This window comes from Cyclopterus lumpus, chromosome 9 (genome assembly GCF_009769545.1).
Source record: "Cyclopterus lumpus isolate fCycLum1 chromosome 9, fCycLum1.pri, whole genome shotgun sequence".
Taxonomy (NCBI): Eukaryota; Metazoa; Chordata; class Actinopteri; order Perciformes; family Cyclopteridae; genus Cyclopterus; species Cyclopterus lumpus.
Genome location: NC_046974.1, coordinates 13,246,825 through 13,264,426, shown reverse-complemented (window position 1 = coordinate 13,264,426; position 17,602 = coordinate 13,246,825). Strand labels below are relative to the sequence as shown.

General features: G+C 40.6%; 2 protein-coding genes across 6 annotated transcripts in view; both read right to left on the bottom strand.

Moving 5' to 3' along the window:
• The window catches only part of bmp1a (bone morphogenetic protein 1a), a 30,979-nt gene extending 30,038 nt beyond the window's left edge, over positions 1–941 (bottom strand). For 2 of the 5 annotated variants that reach the window (XM_034540709.1, XM_034540713.1), the window contains exons 1-2: positions 780–941; positions 36–547 (exon numbers count right to left, since the gene is read on the bottom strand). In XM_034540709.1, coding sequence (XP_034396600.1) covers positions 36–180 — 145 coding nt within the window. In that variant the 5' untranslated portion in view covers positions 181–547; positions 780–941. Of the gene's footprint in view, positions 1–35; positions 548–698; positions 718–779 lie in introns of those variants that run through there. The other 3 variants (XM_034540711.1, XM_034540712.1, XM_034540714.1) reach the window with 3 other exon arrangements.
• A 2,921-nt stretch (positions 942–3,862) lies between these two features.
• On the bottom strand, positions 3,863–13,132 carry kansl3 (KAT8 regulatory NSL complex subunit 3). The gene is given in 23 exon segments (XM_034541482.1): positions 3,863–4,711; positions 5,458–5,564; positions 5,951–6,078; positions 6,295–6,382; positions 6,807–6,986; positions 7,887–8,043; positions 8,637–8,668; positions 8,671–8,731; positions 8,733–8,824; positions 8,958–9,022; positions 9,145–9,175; positions 9,178–9,301; positions 9,420–9,494; positions 9,590–9,661; positions 10,060–10,158; positions 10,253–10,369; positions 10,486–10,614; positions 10,738–10,895; positions 10,898–10,922; positions 11,489–11,579; positions 11,703–11,873; positions 11,994–12,269; positions 13,040–13,132. Coding segments are annotated over 22 exon segments (2,451 nt in total). The 5' UTR covers positions 12,206–12,269; positions 13,040–13,132; the 3' UTR covers positions 3,863–4,474.
• Positions 13,133–17,602: the final 4,470 nt, after the last annotated feature.

Sequence of the window (17,602 nt, the reverse complement as noted above, 5' to 3'; positions counted from 1 at the left end):
CAGGGAAAAAAAAGAAAAGGGGGACAAAATCTCACCAGCTTTACAGGGATCCTTATAGTCGATCGGCTCTGATGTGGCACCGGACTCCACATAGTAGCCTGGATCAATCGTCTCCAAATCGATCGCCAATACCACGCCGAGACAGGAGAGAACACACAAACATCTCGCCGCGAGATCCATTATTGTGGTGGGGGAAACGGCGAAAGGCGAGGGATAAAGGTGAAGGCAGATAGGGGCACAGAGGGAGAGAGAGGGAGAAGAGTGAGTGAGAGAAAGAGAGAGAGTGAGAGAGAGAGAGAAAATGGGAGGTTTTTTGGGGAAACGAGATCCCTCCGGAAGGAGGGTTTTAAATCCAGCCTCTCTTCGGTGTGTTCTTGGCTCTGGGGCCAGTGATTCCTCTCCTTCAGCCAGAGCTTGGGACGAGTGCAGAGGACTGCCTGAGAAACTTTGATGATCTGGCAGCTCCACGGGGGAGGTGAAAATGCCCCATTACGCGGTGATGCCCCTGTGCATTTGTATTGATCCCCAGTCGATCCATCAGGGGTCTCTGAAGAGCATACCATAATGTGTCTCATTATTATCTCTGAATAAGGATTGTTGGTGATAGTTTCCCATCCCCTGTCTCCATAGTCGTGTTTATAACCTTAATTCAATAGTGAATTGACCAATGTAAAGATATAGCATCATATTTTACTCACCGGAGAGGGAGCTTGATGAACAACTGCGTTAAATTTTAAATATCATGTTGTCTCTAAAAGTTCAAAGGAATCTGTACTTACATGACAATTTTTTTTTTTACAGTTTATTCAAAGTTGTATACACCCGAACTCACTCCTTCACTTTCGTTGTTCTCCTTTAACACAAACGAGCGAACTATTACGGACATATGCGCACTCGACCTCCGCCACCCACTCGTGTTATCACACGCGCACACAAACAAAACAAACAGACTGAGCCTGACCTTTCCAGAATAGGCTTTACTCGCATATAGATATAAGCATCCCCGAGCCAATGTAAGTGATAAGAGCGCCACCTGTTGGCGAATGATGGTGCAATCCACGAAGAGATTGTACATCAGATGTAAATACAAGTATAGGCCAATCAGACAGGTGCATGTCATCATGATAGTCTAAGTTTGGCAAATTCGTAGTTTTATTAATCTAACAATTTGAACTATTTGAAGACTTCAATCCATATGCAAAACTTTTAATAAATGCCATGTATTTTCTATTTTTTTCCTCTTTCAATACTCCCTGCTTTTCTTTCCCATTTTTTAGTGCATCTGTTTAGTGTGTAAACAGATGCACGTGCACAGTGTAAACATGAACTGTATACTATAGTACTTTTTGTTCCTGTTTGTATAGGCACAGTGAATTGCTTGAATATCAACTGCTGCTGATGCTGCTGCTGATGATGGGCGGCTATATGCCAGCAGTGCTGTTGATCTCTGTCTGACTGGCATCAGTTACCCTGGCTTTGCCGCCTGGCTTATATAAGAGGGAGGGAGGAGACACACTCTTCTCTTTATCTTATCTGACTGCTGCCTATGTGTGGAATTTAAGACAGGATGTCAACTGAGATGAGTGGGCTGTATTTATGCTGTTGCTCTAAACACGGCAGTATAACTATCATGCATGAGAGCAGGCACCTTCATTATATTTTGAATAAAACAAGTGTTGAACACACTGGACTAAATATTTAGATTCGCAAACATGGAACACAGTCTCTTCAGGGAAATCCCATGTTTTTCTTGTTGCTGTTTTAACCAACAAGTCCATATACAGTGAAGTGTTGACACAATGCTGACGCAACATATTGCCCTATACAGTAGTTTAGTGGAAACAAATGTAACACGTGCAGTTTATCGTAAATACCGATAGACATTCTTGTAATGCAGCTTCTTGAGTGAATACTATTCAAAGTAAGCGTTGCACAGATGCTCAGTCAACTGCAGGCATTTTTGACAATACACCGTAACTTCTGCAATCACATAATCATGACCACTACTGACATTTAATTAGCCATTTAAGTTTAGTTTTCAATCTAACATATTTCAGGCCCATATATGGTGAAGTTGTTTGTCCCGGTGAAAGAAAACCCCAACACAAAAAACAATTATGATGAAACCCTGTAATGGTGTGAATATAATTACTGTGATAAATAATATGGAAACCACAGCTATCATTCAAATGTAGTTAGCTTACAAATATGGAGATATTCCAAAATATCAATCTGTGACATCAAAATGCTACACACATAACTGACGATAAATAAGATGCAAATAAATTCATGACAAAAGGATTTAGATTTAATATACACTAAGACATTCTTTTTTTTTTTTTTCAATCGTTCTTTTTAGTTAACATCCTGACTGTAGGCTGCAAAGCGATATCATCACAATCCAGGTAGGTTGCAGTTGATCCTCACATGATACAAACAATTTCCCCCTTTGAGGATAACATGTGTTCATGTTTTTTTTCACCGGCCCTCAGGATGTTAAAGATGTAAGAAGAGAGCACAGCCTGTAGCATGAAGACCACCATTACAGTGACTTCCTGGCCTTTTCCAACCATCTCCACTGGGGAGCTCCCTGGAGGCTGTGAGGCAGGTGTGCTGCATGTTGTTGGGTGGTGTGTGTGTATCATTGCATGGAGGGGGCAGTTCCATCAGCAGGCTGCGGCTCCCAGATGCCTCTGGCACAACATCCGCTTACATCCGGAGTCTCACCACATGGACACCTCACTGCTGTAAAAGGGCACAGTGGAATAAGAAACTCAAACTTCGGAAAATATCAAAAAATAAGCCTGCTGGTTATACCATTTTAAGGACAAAGTACTTTGACTTGTACTTCTTTGTCTATAACTGACTGGCAACTTTAGTGTGCAATGATGTGAATAATTTCATAAGTGCAGCTCACTTTAATACACAGCCTCATATTTAGATGGTTTAAGATAATACTTAGCTGAGGCAGTCATTTTCACTCTGCTGTCACTGCAGTTTTTATGGAAAATATGGGGAAAAAACTAGGTCTTTGAATTAAGAAACCATATCAGTGTGGCTTTAATGTAAAATCCTATTTGTGCATTAGCTGAGTTTGTTTGCAACTTAAAATGCACCGTAAACTACCACGATAATCGGGTAAAGGATTACTATTTAGGGGAGGTTTTAACATTTTTAACTACTTAATACTATATCTCAATATAAAAGAAAACAATTGTGGCTGGGAAAATTATTTTATGGCTTTGTGGTTGCCATGGCAGTTAAGATATTCATTAGCTAGCCAAAAAGATAAATTGCCTCGGGTTGTATGGACAACAATGTGGGCAGAGTGGAAGCAAAAAAAGGCAGATGTTGCGCGAATTAAACACGTGCCATCACATTAGAAATAATTGGGACTTCAATAAAGAGCAATAAAGTAAAACAAGGCTCTATCGGGGGCCATTAGGGCTTAAATGAGACTCACCTTGGGCTCAAGGTTGTGAGCCATCGTTATGACCTCACCAGCTGGGCAGAGAGATCGCACTCTACTCGACTGTGCTCCTCGCAGGGTCACCGTTATCGAAGTGGGGGCTTTCTGCCCTACTGACACACAAACACAACTGCTCAGCACTAACAGCTACACATGCTAAACCCCAAAATACACCATGAGTGAAAATGGACCTTTGACCTTTGTCAGAACCACCTTTTTGCTTTGTGGTCAACAGACGTAAAACAAAATCAGGTTGTTGGACAATGAACACAATGAGAGGTAAAAAAGGTAAAAACAATTTTGGAGAGATTTAGTTAGGTGAGAGGGGTGCAGTACAGTGAAGAACAACTGATTCACACTAAAAGAAAAAGACAAACAGAAGCAATGAAAACATGAGTTTGATTCCAGTCTTTATTGTAACAGGAAACAGCTTGGGTAATGCCATGTGCTCATGTTATTGCTTTTCACCACATCTCTGTAAGCATTCAAACATATGGATATTATAAGCAGGTGATTTGATGGAAGAGTTTACAAATGTTACTACATGGAGGCAAACAAACATGAAGGGAGAAACAAAATCTGACAACTTTTAGGCATCATATTAAAGTTGGTCAATCATACTCACACTGGTTTCAACTTAATTCACAATTCTGTATCAAATCGTTTCATACATTTATATTTATTTTACATTTGCATCCACTTCTACTTAAACATTATGTGTCAAACATAAGCTGGGAGCTCAAACTTTAGACCCTACATTTCCAATATGACTCTTAACATGAAAACAAAACATGTTGTACGGCACTGATTTGCCCTCCGGTGCTGTATATCTGCCCACCTGATAACAGTCAAGTTTTTCCAGGCAAACCATCTACACACACGCACATGCACGCAGACGTCGGCAGAGCTGTCCTCCTCTACGGTCGTCTACTGCGGCCTCCTCCCTGGCCTACAGACGTCCTGAACTAGTGTTTCCAAAACAAAGGATGAATGACCTCTGAGCATTCAACGTGGCCGTCGTGTTTTGGCAGTTCGGGACATACCAGCAGTCTGATTGGTGATCTGCGCCAAGCCGGGCAAGCTGCTGGCAAGCTTGGCCAGCCCGCCATTAATGAGCAACTGGTGGATGGCGGTGGTTTTAGCCACTCCTCCTGTGGTAACCACAGGCAACGCCCGGAGCAGAGTACTGTTGCTGGTACAGACGGAGCGCAGGACCTGACCCTGGAGCTTGCCACAGACCGCCTGACGGTGGAGGAGAAGACAAACAAATAGTTTAAGACTTTGGATAAACTTCATCTTTTATTACCGTTAGTAGACTCTTGTAAGAGTCGCGCATGTTGCTGTTCAGTTGCCATTTTATTAGGTACACTAAGATAATACAGTTGTGTTTCTTTTATTTAGTTAAGCAATATTGAAATAAATGTAGAGGACAAAATATTTGAAAAGTAATTGCCCCTGCAAAATGAATTCTGCCTACCTATATTTTAAACCCCACTAATCTTTTCTTCACTTAAAACAGAATTATAGAAAGTGTGTTTACGTGACCTAGTACCAACAATATAAAGATATCTGTCCAATAAATCTGCAACATGGTGTGTGTGGAGCCACAGTCCTATAGCTCTGTATCACACAACAATCTTTAATTTAAAACCATTGTGTAACTGTACACTTCAAATATACTGTTTCACTGTGAAATACTCACAGTACAGAAGCTAAAGACGCTCCATTTCACTGGGACTTTCACAGCTCTTGCACAAGGTAAACCGCCATTGGTCATTTGTTATTTGTTATTGGCAGGAGAGAAAATCATTCCCACCTATGTTATCCATTACTTGAGACAACTTAAATGAACCTTAAATGAAACAAAGTTGTGAAACCTGTGGTTTGGTTGTCAGTACAGTTTATATATGTCGTTGCAACTGGACTTAAAACAAGCTAAACTTCCATTGTGGTCATTCAAACTTGTATGCAATGTAACCAAGAGGTACCTGGGTGCTGCCTGTATTGACTGATGTGGTGGGCAAGCTAGGAGCTTTGGTGATGATCTCCTGAAGACTGAAACTTAGGCCTTGTAGTAGACTGCTGGCGGAAGGCGCTACACACAAACAGAAAGACAATGAATCAAGGGAGCTGAAATTTGATTGAAATATGAATAACACCTTGTACAAATTGCTCCCACCCAATTCCCCCGCAGGCCCAAACTAGATGGCCACACACACACACACACACACACAAACAGGCCACACGAAATTCATGTCCAAATGGTAAGGTTCGGGACAGCGATGGCGCAAGAGGGAATCAATGATGACGTTTGCCTAAATATGTGGTCCTCACACACTGTTGGTCTCTTCCAGTGTTCAAAAGGGTTTTTCACTCTACAGAGTGGTTAGAACAGCACTGTGTGTTGTGGTTACTGTGCTGAGATAAGCTGCACGGTTCTGAGTGCAAACAGGCGTGCAGGGCAGGACAGGACAGAGATACCTTGGGCAGTAGCCGGAGCTTGCGCCTGGACTGGTGTGGAGGACCCTGACACCATGCAAGGTTGCACGCTGTTGAATGAGCAGGAGCCTGGGGACAGGGCACCAGATACCTCTGAGAGACTACCAGACCTGCAGTGACACACATAACCACCAATCTACTCAGGAGCTACCCCAGCAAGTGAAGATTGGCCATCAGTCAGCTCCCTGACTAAACCACTTATCAATCCCTCTGCACCAGACAAACTTTTGTCCACAAGTGAGAGTGTGGGTTGTGGGTGTAGGCATGATAACGGGTTTTTAAGCGCTCTATACCGAATGTGCCTGCACCAGGACAGGCTAGCTTACCGCTGGCCTGTGAGAAGTCCAGTGAGCTCCTTGGCTCCAGCCATAGTCTGTCCCACTGTCACTCTTAAGGGCTTCCCAGAGACACCCACTGCATGGAAAAGGGATCACATCATGATGGTCAGTTAGAGATACTTCAGAGGGCCACTTAAGGAAAAGGCTGAAACAATTACCAAGCACATCTAGCTCGTCACACATTACAGGTACCATACTTTTTTCAGGAAGAAATGTTTTTTTCCCTACGTTTACTGAAGCATTTTTTTTACATCAAACAAAAACATTGTCCTCACTCCACTCAGTATAAAAAGGTGAGCTGCTAAAATCTTTCCCCAATTCTGTCTCGTCTACGAGTGATTTTCAATCCACAAAACAAACAAAATCTATTCACTCTGATCATACCGACTCAACAGAAACAATTTGTTCAATGTTTAAAGAAACAGAATAAATCATGGATAGTTTATATCAAACTAATGCATCTAGAGTCCCATATGTAATATAAACACCAGGTTTTGTACCTTCCTGTGCAGCAGGGCTGATGGTGCCCCCTGCTGACTCGCTTTGGGAAACAATGGTGACCTTGATCTTGGCTCTCTTGGTGGCTTTGCTTGGCGTGGGACTAGGCGCCTGCCTCCTCCTGCCATGGGACCTCAGTTCATCTCTGTCCAGGCCCTCCATCTGATCACTGGTCACTGGCACTGCACCACACACAAAAACACAGATATTGAACAGACTGCTGCGACTTTAACCTGGGCTGTTTTCCCCTTTGTTTAACCCCACCATTAATATTACATATTCCCTTATATCCTATTAGGGCAATGGAAACCAGGAAAGGAGTGAAAGGAGTGGAAAGAGAGAGGAAATGGATAGACACTTACCAAAAATACAAGGAGGGGTGCCAGGAGGAAGATTTTTCCTCACAAGCATGTTTTGTTTCATAAAAGCAGCAAACTGAGCTGGAATGAAGGAAGGAAAAAAAGTCGGAAAAGAAAGATGTAGGAAAAGAAGAGACAGCGGATGAGAGGAGAGTACTTCAGTCACTTTCTAGCTTGCCCTATCAAATGTTGTGACGTGACAATCTTTTGGAGCCATAATGTCCTTTATCTTTGAGGGAAACACAGGGTTGAATTTGGACATGCAGTTCCTACATTGAACACAGGGTGGCATTAACATGAAAGGGCTTGAAGGTAAGTGCCATGGTGTCCTCAGGGAGCAAACAGATTTTGACCATGGTCGTGTCAACGTGGTCCAGTCAACGTGGCCGTGTCAACGTGGTCGTGTCAATTGGATGCATGTTGGTTGTGTCTTATCCTGTCTTGTGGTATCCTGTGTTGAGCTGTTATGTAAGATTGGTTATTTGTTAAGTCACTACATAATCCTTTAACGGTTTTTTATATGCAATCATTTTCACATCTCCCAAAGAACCCAGTCGACTGTGCTTGCAGAATATTCAGCAGAAGTTGAGGTGGATGACTCATCGTAACAAGTTCACAGAAACAAGTGGAGCGAGATTGAGAGGTACCAAGGATTGCCGTGCATGTGTACATGAACATGACTGTTTTCAATGCATTCAAAATGTTTTGTGGTGGTGAACTAACCTTGAGCCTGCTTAGGAGTGAGTACTGTGCCAGAGCGTTGCATGTGTGTCTTGAGGAGCTGCGTGGCTGTAATCAGACTGGACTTCTGTGCTGGAGAGAGACCAGACGTCTTAGGTTTTGGACTTGAAGTGGGACTACTACAGACGCTAGACAGATCCTGAGGACACAGGGAAGAGGGACACCTGATGATTCATTAGTGTCAGTCATTGAACATGTAAACCGTTTTGCATATAATATTCATTACAAACTTAACCTTAATTAAAATCCCGCCAGCTCAAATGACGTACATATATTAGAGTTTCTCTCAAATGCAGTTTACAAAATGTTACATGCATCATTTTAAATATTAATGTAGTACATATTCAACATATTCCTTAAATTCTGTAACTCAAGTCAGTGGAGGAAGTGAAATGCACCCACTCAGCCCTAAGGTGTCATTTTGTTGCACACACACAAAAAAAAGTGAGATTACATCACTCCTTTTAAAGAAGACCCAATGACTTTATGTAATTTCTCTTATCTTTTTAATATTTTGCTCATGACTGGTCTAAAATAGTCACAATTTTGGGTATACAAAGCAAACCAGCAATCATTAAATGTGATGCAACTCTAGTCAATTATTATTCCATGAAGAAATATAAATATTAACAATACTATCTTAAGTATTCTTATAGTTAATCAATAATCAGCTAAAGTGACACTTCCAAACATTTGGAAAATGTTGGGTAATTGCAGCACCTGTTAACTGACCTCTGAACCTGAAGGTGAGATGGGAACTCTAGGGCAGGCGAGGAAGGTCGTCCTCTCTCCATGTCAAAGGGAAGCTCCCGCCGAGGCCTTTTCTTCCTTCTCTGTGTCCAGGTCCCTCATCTCCCCTGAGCCATGGCCGTGGCCCTCTGCCCGTGTCAGGACACCTGACAAGAAGTCAGCTATCTCATTCCTGCAGATCAGTCATGAAAGAAGAAAAAAACATTTTATTTTCAACATCATAGGCATTTCTTTTTTGCAGAGGATGAACAAACTCTCCAGACTTAACAGTATAAATGCAACATTTCCAGTTATCAGGCCCAACCTGAACGCAACGGTCGACCATGGTCTGCGTTAGTCCCTCTGATTTCATCTTTGCCGAATTGATTCTATGGAGGAAGAACATTTTGTAATACGACAAATAATAAAATCATTATGCTCAACTAGAAAGAATATAATATATCCTCTTATTTTCTCCTAGCAAAACCACAAGTCCAAAGTTGTGACTGACCTGAGGTTGTCATCTGATCCTCCCACCACACCATGCTGTTATCTGCCCTCAGCTTCTCTCTGAACTCCTCCATGCCCTCTATGCTACACTGCAGAGCATTCTGACCGACCACAAACAACACTGGGGTCTTCATGTCCAGCAGCGGGTCATCGACATCCTGCAAACCAGTATCACATTAACATTCAGTAAAACTACTGACTTGAAGCTAAAGGTCAGTTGTTCTTAGTAAAAACAGATGAATGAAAATAAATGGAAGATACTGTCTACGGTCTTACCCCTCTTGGCCCGTTGACTGTTAGCAGGGGGAAGCCGAGACACACTACAGCGGTCAGATACTCCATAAGAGATACCTATAATGAATCAGGATATAGTTAGAAAAACTTTTATGAGTTAAAATGACTTAGCTTTACATTATATAACAATGATACATTATTAGAAGTCTTACGTGACAGGCGATAAGAGCACCAGCGTTCCAGCCAACCAAGATAATGGGTTTGTGGGGGAAGTGACTGTGAACTGGTGGGTAAACTTATGACATTATAAAAGGTGCAGGACACATCCCATACAAAACATAAACATAAAACATAACAGAATCTGTATTCTACATGGAGATGCTTCCCCCCCCCATGTTGCCTTCACAGACATGACGTGTTAAGAGAAACAGCTGAGACAAGATCATTATAGTTTTAACACCATTTGTCTAGTAGGTCAGTTTTTGTTTAATGTGCACATAGTGAGCATTGCCAGTAAATAATGCACACAAAATAATAACAGTACTGTGTGATAAGAAACTTAAAGACTGCTGTCTTTTTCATGGAATAAATGCCATAGTGAATATGCACATTAAAAACAAATCAACTCGAAAACACACTGCAACTAGTCATACAAGTAGAAAATAAAAACAGAACGTCCTACCTCCATGACCTTGGCTCTGACGGTGCCCAACATGTGCTCTAAGCACTGTGTGATGCCAATATTGGCTCCGCTGTTCACATGACTGTGCACTGGAATGACCTTATATGGAAACAGCTATTATAGACACTTTTCTAAGATCATTAAAACCCAAATTCCAAATAATATATATATTTAACTGAATGAGAATTAAGACCTTTCCCAAACAAGAGAGTTGCGACTGCCAGAATCTCATTCGCCTTGAAGTAGAGAGGGCAGGATTGGTTGGGCTTGATGGTGCAATTAAGATGAGTGGCGAGCCAGGAAGTTTGCTCTGAAACATAAATGAAAACAGAGAGGGATTTGGTCTTAAATTGTTACAGATCACAAAGAACAAAGTAATCACGAAATGGTATAACAATGCTTTCTATTAAATTAATTATGGGTTACCGGTTTGTTTTGAGACAGGACTCCAACAGCCGGGTCCCAGGGCCGTTTCAATAGCAGTGACAGGGCCTCTGCACTTGGAGTGCCAGTCTTTGCTGTTGTCAGCAACATTCTGTCAATCAGCAACGGCAACTTCCAAGAAACAAAGAGGAATAATAAGGAATTGAGAATCACAAATCTTGCAAATACTGGTGCACACATCTGACAGCAACAATGGAGCAATTCTTATACTTTATTAAATTACACACATCACACCTTGCTTTTGAGAGTCTGCAGCACATCCAGGTAAGCAGCAAGCATAGCAAGGCTTAAGGATTCAATCATGGTAGTGTGTAACCATTGTGTCAGTTTGGTATCCCAGTTCACACTGGCTAATGCATGTCGCACCTTCCTGGCACACTTGTCCACGGCTATCTCCGCAAGATTGGCTCATTGGAAGCCTAAGAGTATTAAGACCACACAGGAGACAACAAAATGAATTTACAGATGGCTTTAGTCACACTTCACAGATGAAAATTTAAAATAAACCCGCTGGTTCTTTTTCAAATTATGATATATGCTTGATTCCATATGCTCAAACAAAAAAATATTGTAAAAAACAACTATAGACATCAGAAACAAAGACTGTTTGTTCATAATATTTCAAAATGTTAAAAATCATTATTTATCTACTCTCTTACTTGAGGGTCCGTCACAAGAACAAACCAGCTGTAGGGTAATCTATCATACAGCTGTAGGGTGTATGATAGATGAAAATGATCCAATGAAGCTGTGACGTAAGCTATATTAACTCTATAGAGTCCAAACAGTCATTTACGCACAGTATATTCTATTTAACAGTGCCTTTGTTATCAAAAGTGGGAACGCAAACATACTGTTGCAAATATAACATTGCATGTACAATAACTGCAAATTTCAGAGATCAATAACCTTTTCAAACCAGTGGATCACAAATGTGCTGAAAAACTATATTTAATGCTCTTGAGAAGATTTTTTTAGAACTTACATTTTCATTGGCCAGGCGGGCCAGTCTTTCAGCTTGTAGAGCTTTAAGGACTTTATTGAACAGTTTGTTCTGGGCCACTGACCATCCAGTCCTGAAACCAAATAATGATGAAGTCAAAAATATGCACTGTAACTTATATACTTTCAACATTGTCTGGATTGACACAAGTGTCAAGTAGAGGATAAATGAACAGTGGAAGGCTCCAGATGATTACTTGTTTACATGTTCCTCCCAGTCATCGGGGGGTGGAGGACTCTCAGCAACCGTGCGAGCAAACAGAACGTGACGCTCACACTCCCTCATCACACTAAGAGCTTTCTGATTATCATAAAGAGGAACCGGTGTCGATGTCACGGTCTCCACATCTAACACAGAATCCGAGTCTCTGCAGACAAAGAAAAGAAAATATCAAGTTACTACAAGGCAGAAAATAGCTAAGTGATCAAACAGATCACTAGGGAATTCATTTCAGATACAAATTATGGAAAGGAGCTTTTGGACTTACGACAAGGCTTCGGTTTGGCGACGAGGGGTCACAAACAGTGTCCTTGTGGGCCGGGCACTGCTGGCATCTGGGTGGGCATTCCATGGTTTGGCATAGCTGTGGTCCAGGAACACCAAATCCAACTCTCTTTCATGAGCCGACAGCTGGAAAAGCAAGGATGTGCCCATCTTTCGAGCTGATATCTGAAAGTCCTTATCCCCACCACGATGCATCGTCTTCCTGGGCCCCAAAGGGCTCCGGGAAGAGCTTAACAACTTCAGATTGTTTCAGAACAAACTGGAAAAGAGGAAAAAATAAAATATCTGACTGCCTTTCCACAAAGAATTTGAGGGGCAGTTATACAAAGCAGCAATAGTCATGTTGGCATAATCTAGTGCTGAAGAGTTATGTGGCAGCAATTTATAAATGATTGGTTATTTACAAAACTTGTTTAAAGAACATCCCCAAAAACTGTTCAAGCTTCTACTTAAACAAGTTACTAATATTGTATGTTTCCTATATTTGGGCTTTGACATGAAACAAGACAATTGATGTTGCCTCGGACTCTGGTAAAGCTATGTTCATGCATCATTTAACGTTATCGACTAAACGACTAATCGAGGAAATAACCGTAAGATTAACCATCACGAGAATAATGTTACGTTCAAACATGCTTTCGCTTTGTCCTCGGTAAGCGACACCGATCACTACAATAACACCTATATATTATATATGCACTGTTTCGGGTTGAAAATGCCGTACAAACCATTCCTGCGTCTTGTTAATATACAGCTTTACGTGGCGGTTGATCAATATTCAATATATATAATAAAGGGACTGACTACCATGGGCTGGCCTGGCACGCTAACGATAGCACAGCAAGCTAAACGCTACCGTAATGGCGCTGTCGCCGTGTCTTCTGCTCACCTTCTCGCATTATTAGCCCATGTTTGTCGAGATGGTTTAAATCCTTCTTTTGAAAAAAACACGACCAAATAAATCCGTATTTATTTGCTTATTCTATAGGTTATCATAAACCCTAAATATACAGTGCGCAAAAGCCTCACTTCTTTTTGTTGTGCGATTTGTTGCCATGTTGCGCTCCCCAGACCCCATTTTCAGGGCTACAAAAGAAACGGGACAGTCAGGGCCACATTTCCAGAAAACTGGCAACCCCGTTTGTGGCGCGTCAGTTTGTGACGCAAAACATGGAGTGGACTTCAGCTTCTGGATCATTTACTCCCTTTACAAAAATACAAAAAACTGTATGAATCGGTGAATTACTGCGTTCCTGTTTTATTGCATGATTAAAATGCCGTTTTCTACTTTCTTGAAGTAGTTATTGATTAGGAAGATAGTTAGTTAAAATTTAACCCCAGTTATTATTTTGAGAATAGAAATAAAAAGTCGGCCGGAGAATTAATTGTCACTTCAGAACACTGACATATTTGTTGTCTTGTGTACAAAATGAACATAATACAATTATAACATAGTCAATCCATATGACATACATTATACATATAATGAAAGTAGTGATAGCACTAATAATAGCAGAAATAATTATATAATTAGAAATGATTACATAATCAGAATCAGAATCGCCAAGTATGTTTTCACGTACGAGGAATTTGTCATGGCGGTTGGTGCAACATTGGACAATAACATTAAACAATCAACACAGTGCAATAATTGAAACATATTACATTTACAGTATAATATAAAATATAAAATAAACATAACAGTACTTTAAACAGTGTAATGTAAGTGTACGTTTAAAGTGTCAAGTGTATTTCAAATGAAGAATTAAGGGAAGTGCAGGGGAGTGACCGGTAGCAAATTGTCTATGTGGATGACAGAGTCTGTCAGGACTCAGCCAGCCGGACTCCCTCCTCAGCCCGTTCACACAGTGACACCCGGTACCTCAGAGGCCGCTGCCAGGGAGCTACGGGCTTGGAGGCGGGGACAAGCCAGGTGAGCTCCAACTCACACCTGAAGCCACTCAGCTCGTCCCACAGCTGCAGCTCGTCAGCTCGTTGTCTACGGGGAATAAAGATCAGGACTGTCTGTGCTGACGCCGTGTGTTGGGCTAAGACTAGAACCTTCCTGTTGTCGTGCGCTTGGGGTCAGAGACAAACCGTAACAGAGTCAGTCAGTGGGGGACCCGGGCTCTGTTAATGAGCCCGACTGCGGGAAGAAACTGTTAGTGGCGTGAGGTCTTGGTCCTGATGGACCGCAGCCTCCTGCCAGAGGGAGGGACTCAAACAGTTTGTGTCCAGGGTGAGAGCAGTCGGCTACAATCTTTCTTGCTCGCTTCAGGGTCCTTGAAGCGAGCAAGTCCTGAAGGGAAGGTAGATTGCAGCCAATCACCCTCAACAGAGCGAATGATGCGCTGCAACCCGCCCTTGTCCTTGGCAGTGGCAGTGGCAGAGTCCGGGACGGCTAGTTTGCAGGGGTTCTGTTTTGTAAACAGTCTGTTGACGTCTCTCTCCAGAATAAAGAGAGTCGTCACGGGGGTGAGAGGGACGATGTGAAGGGTGGTCCAGATGCATGAGCCGGTGGAGGTTGTTGGTTTGGGGCTGTTTGTTAATAATAATAACAGCATCAGTGGATACAATAGAATGATAATAATAAAAGCAGATACAAGTAATAATAACGATATCCAAATAACTAATATGAATTACTAATAATAGGAATATATGATGAGACTAAATTATGTTTATGTCTGTTGAATCTTAAAATAACTTGAGGTAGTAAAAAAAGTGAAGTTGCCTTCATCTTAATCTCTCAACACAAGTCAAGCAGGAAAAGTTTGACTGCCAATATGGTGAGTTTAAAATGATTTAGTTGTGAAATTGTTTGTTGGTATAGCTATTGTTAAGTTCAACCGAAATTCTGAGCTTCCCGCGCTTTGAAAGACGTCCAGAGACCAGTAATTTAAAATATAAAGTATTTAATACTTTCCCAGCCGGGCGCGCTCACGTGTCGTTGGGTCCACAGGCTATAATAACGATTTATATGAATAAAAATCAGTTAAAATAGTTAACTGTCTACCGCCTTCACGTGAGAGGACAAATGCCACGCCTTACAGAGTTTCGAAAGGTCAAGTACAATCCATACACTGAGCATAAAGCTTCTCCATTGGTTAGTATCAGGTATGCATGCATATACCTCAACTACACAGCATGCTATTTGCCTATCAGTACAAGGAGGCGGTCTTCTCTAAGCAATAAACCACAATGCTACTTCCCTTATCTCTTCCCTTTCGGCCCTAAACAGTAAGATGGGCTCCTTCCAAATAAATGCCTCTCTTCCAGTCTCTTAGGGAGACCACTACTTTGACTATGCCTCCTTGGATCAATACATTCCATTCATACCTGAGTCATCTTTATAGTTATGATAAATATAAAACATAAAACAATCAGCATACAGTTACAATAATACTTATTCAGTGATTACACCTTTACAGTAACATACTTATACAGTGACAGTGACTTTTCTCCCATGTTTCCCAAACACATTCCTTCAGAATATTCTTCATAATATCCCTTATTGATTATCATATCTTTCTTATGTATTAATTTAAAACATGGACTTTCCTATTTACATGTGCAAGTATATATAAAAAAACATTACAACTCTACACTATGTTTGTGTTTGAAGGGATACTTTAAATCATGGAGGGGAAGAGAGTTGTTAAATGTGTGGTTTGCTATTGAATAAAGTGTCTAAGAATGTCGTGGACCTCAAGTCATGTTTGTCCAAATGGCAACGCTTTATTTAAAACATCATTAATGTGTGTTTTATAGATTTCATCGTGAATGTATAAAGAGTTCCACCAGTGTTACTCAGTTTTTTCTAAATTCATGAGCAAAGACAAGTTGATGATACTTTCACATTTTGTTCACCAAGACTATCTAATATCAGCATTTCACTGACGACTGAGTGTCAGTTTTGTACTTGAAGGCTTGTGAATACAAAGTGCACGTGAAAGACGACCCGACCTCATAAGTCCAATTTCTGCAGCAGTAGGAAGTAGGAAGTAGGAAGTGGTCTGAAGGTCTGAAGTACGAGATGCAGATGTGATCCCTCACTGGCTTCTCACCAGCAAGCTTGTTTTGTGTGTTGAAACACATGACCAAGAAGGAAGCAGCTGCCAGAAAAGGAAAATAAAAATACTGCTACAATTTCAATCGAATAAATAAATAAAAAACATTTCTTCTGTATTTATTGTATGAGAAAAACAAAATAATTGTTCAAACCATGTTCAAGGGGAACTCCACTGATTTTAAACAGTTTAAATCAGTTACTTCCTAGTAGAAGTAATACTCAGGACGTGTAAACAGTTGTATAATGTCTTCTGAAGCTCTGGAGAAAGTCCTTTATTTGTATTAAAAATGTTATGTTTTTCTTTGTTTAGGTTTTACAGTTTGTTTACATATGTGCTTGTTAACAGCAGTGAAAGTCCAGAGCTGATAAGAATTCAGTACATGTTTCAAAATTTAAAGCAAACACTGAATTAACTTTATTTTAAAAAGAATGAGAATAGAAAGTCAGACAGAGTATGAATTATCTCTTCAGGTCACGTGATGCTTAATCTGTTGTCCCAGTTTAGTCTGCCAGAATGTCGATGGCACCAAAATATTTAATTTTCACTCCAAAAAAGTTATGTAAAAGCTGACATGACATTAAGGAACTAACTAACTTAAAATAAATCTGCACTATTATAAAAATGGGTTTGTCTTTGTTGTTCAAAGTATGTTCTATATTTTATATGTTGTTGTATTTAGCAAACACAAAGAGTATCGTGACCTCTTCCAGTAAAGTAGCCCCCCTCCATCTTATTTAATTCCAAAGGTCCCTGCAGACACACTATTTAAAAGTCAGAGCCCTTCATTAAAAGTGCAGTTGCCTTCATCTTAATCTCTCAACACAAGTCAAGCAGGAAAAGTTTGACTGCCAATATGGTGAGTTTAAAATTATTGAGTGGTGAAATTGTTTCTTGGTATAGCTATTTTTGTGTTTGAAGGGATAAAGTAAATCATGGAGGGGAAGAGAGTTGTTAAATGTGTGGTTTGCTATTGAATAAAGTGTCTAAGAATTAGCTTTGACTTATTTTATGTCGTGGACCTCAAGTCACGTTTGTCAAAATGGCAACGCTTTATTTAAAACATAATTAATTGGTGTTTTATCAGATTTCATCATGAATGTATAAAGAGTTCCACCAGTGTTACTCAGTTTTTCTAAATTCATGAGCAAAGACAAGTTGATGATACTTTCACATTTTGTTCACCAACTATTCTTCACAAATGAACACCACCTTTATGATTTTTGAAGCGTGAATGCAATTGCCAGAAGTAAAACGCTGGCTTTTCAACAAACTACACCACGATGAAATGAGCACAAGTATAAACACAACGAGGCTGTGAAGAGGGACGAGTCAGTTGATGACATTTGGAGTCTCATTTAGTCACTTATTAGCAACCGTTTAAAAACATGTGAAAGCTTCAAAATTCACCAGAAAGATATTTACTGATGTATTTTTATAACATAGAACAAAACATAAAAATATTTTAAGCTTGTGTTAACCACATACTTTATTTCAGGCAACAAAACACCTAATGACTTCTAGA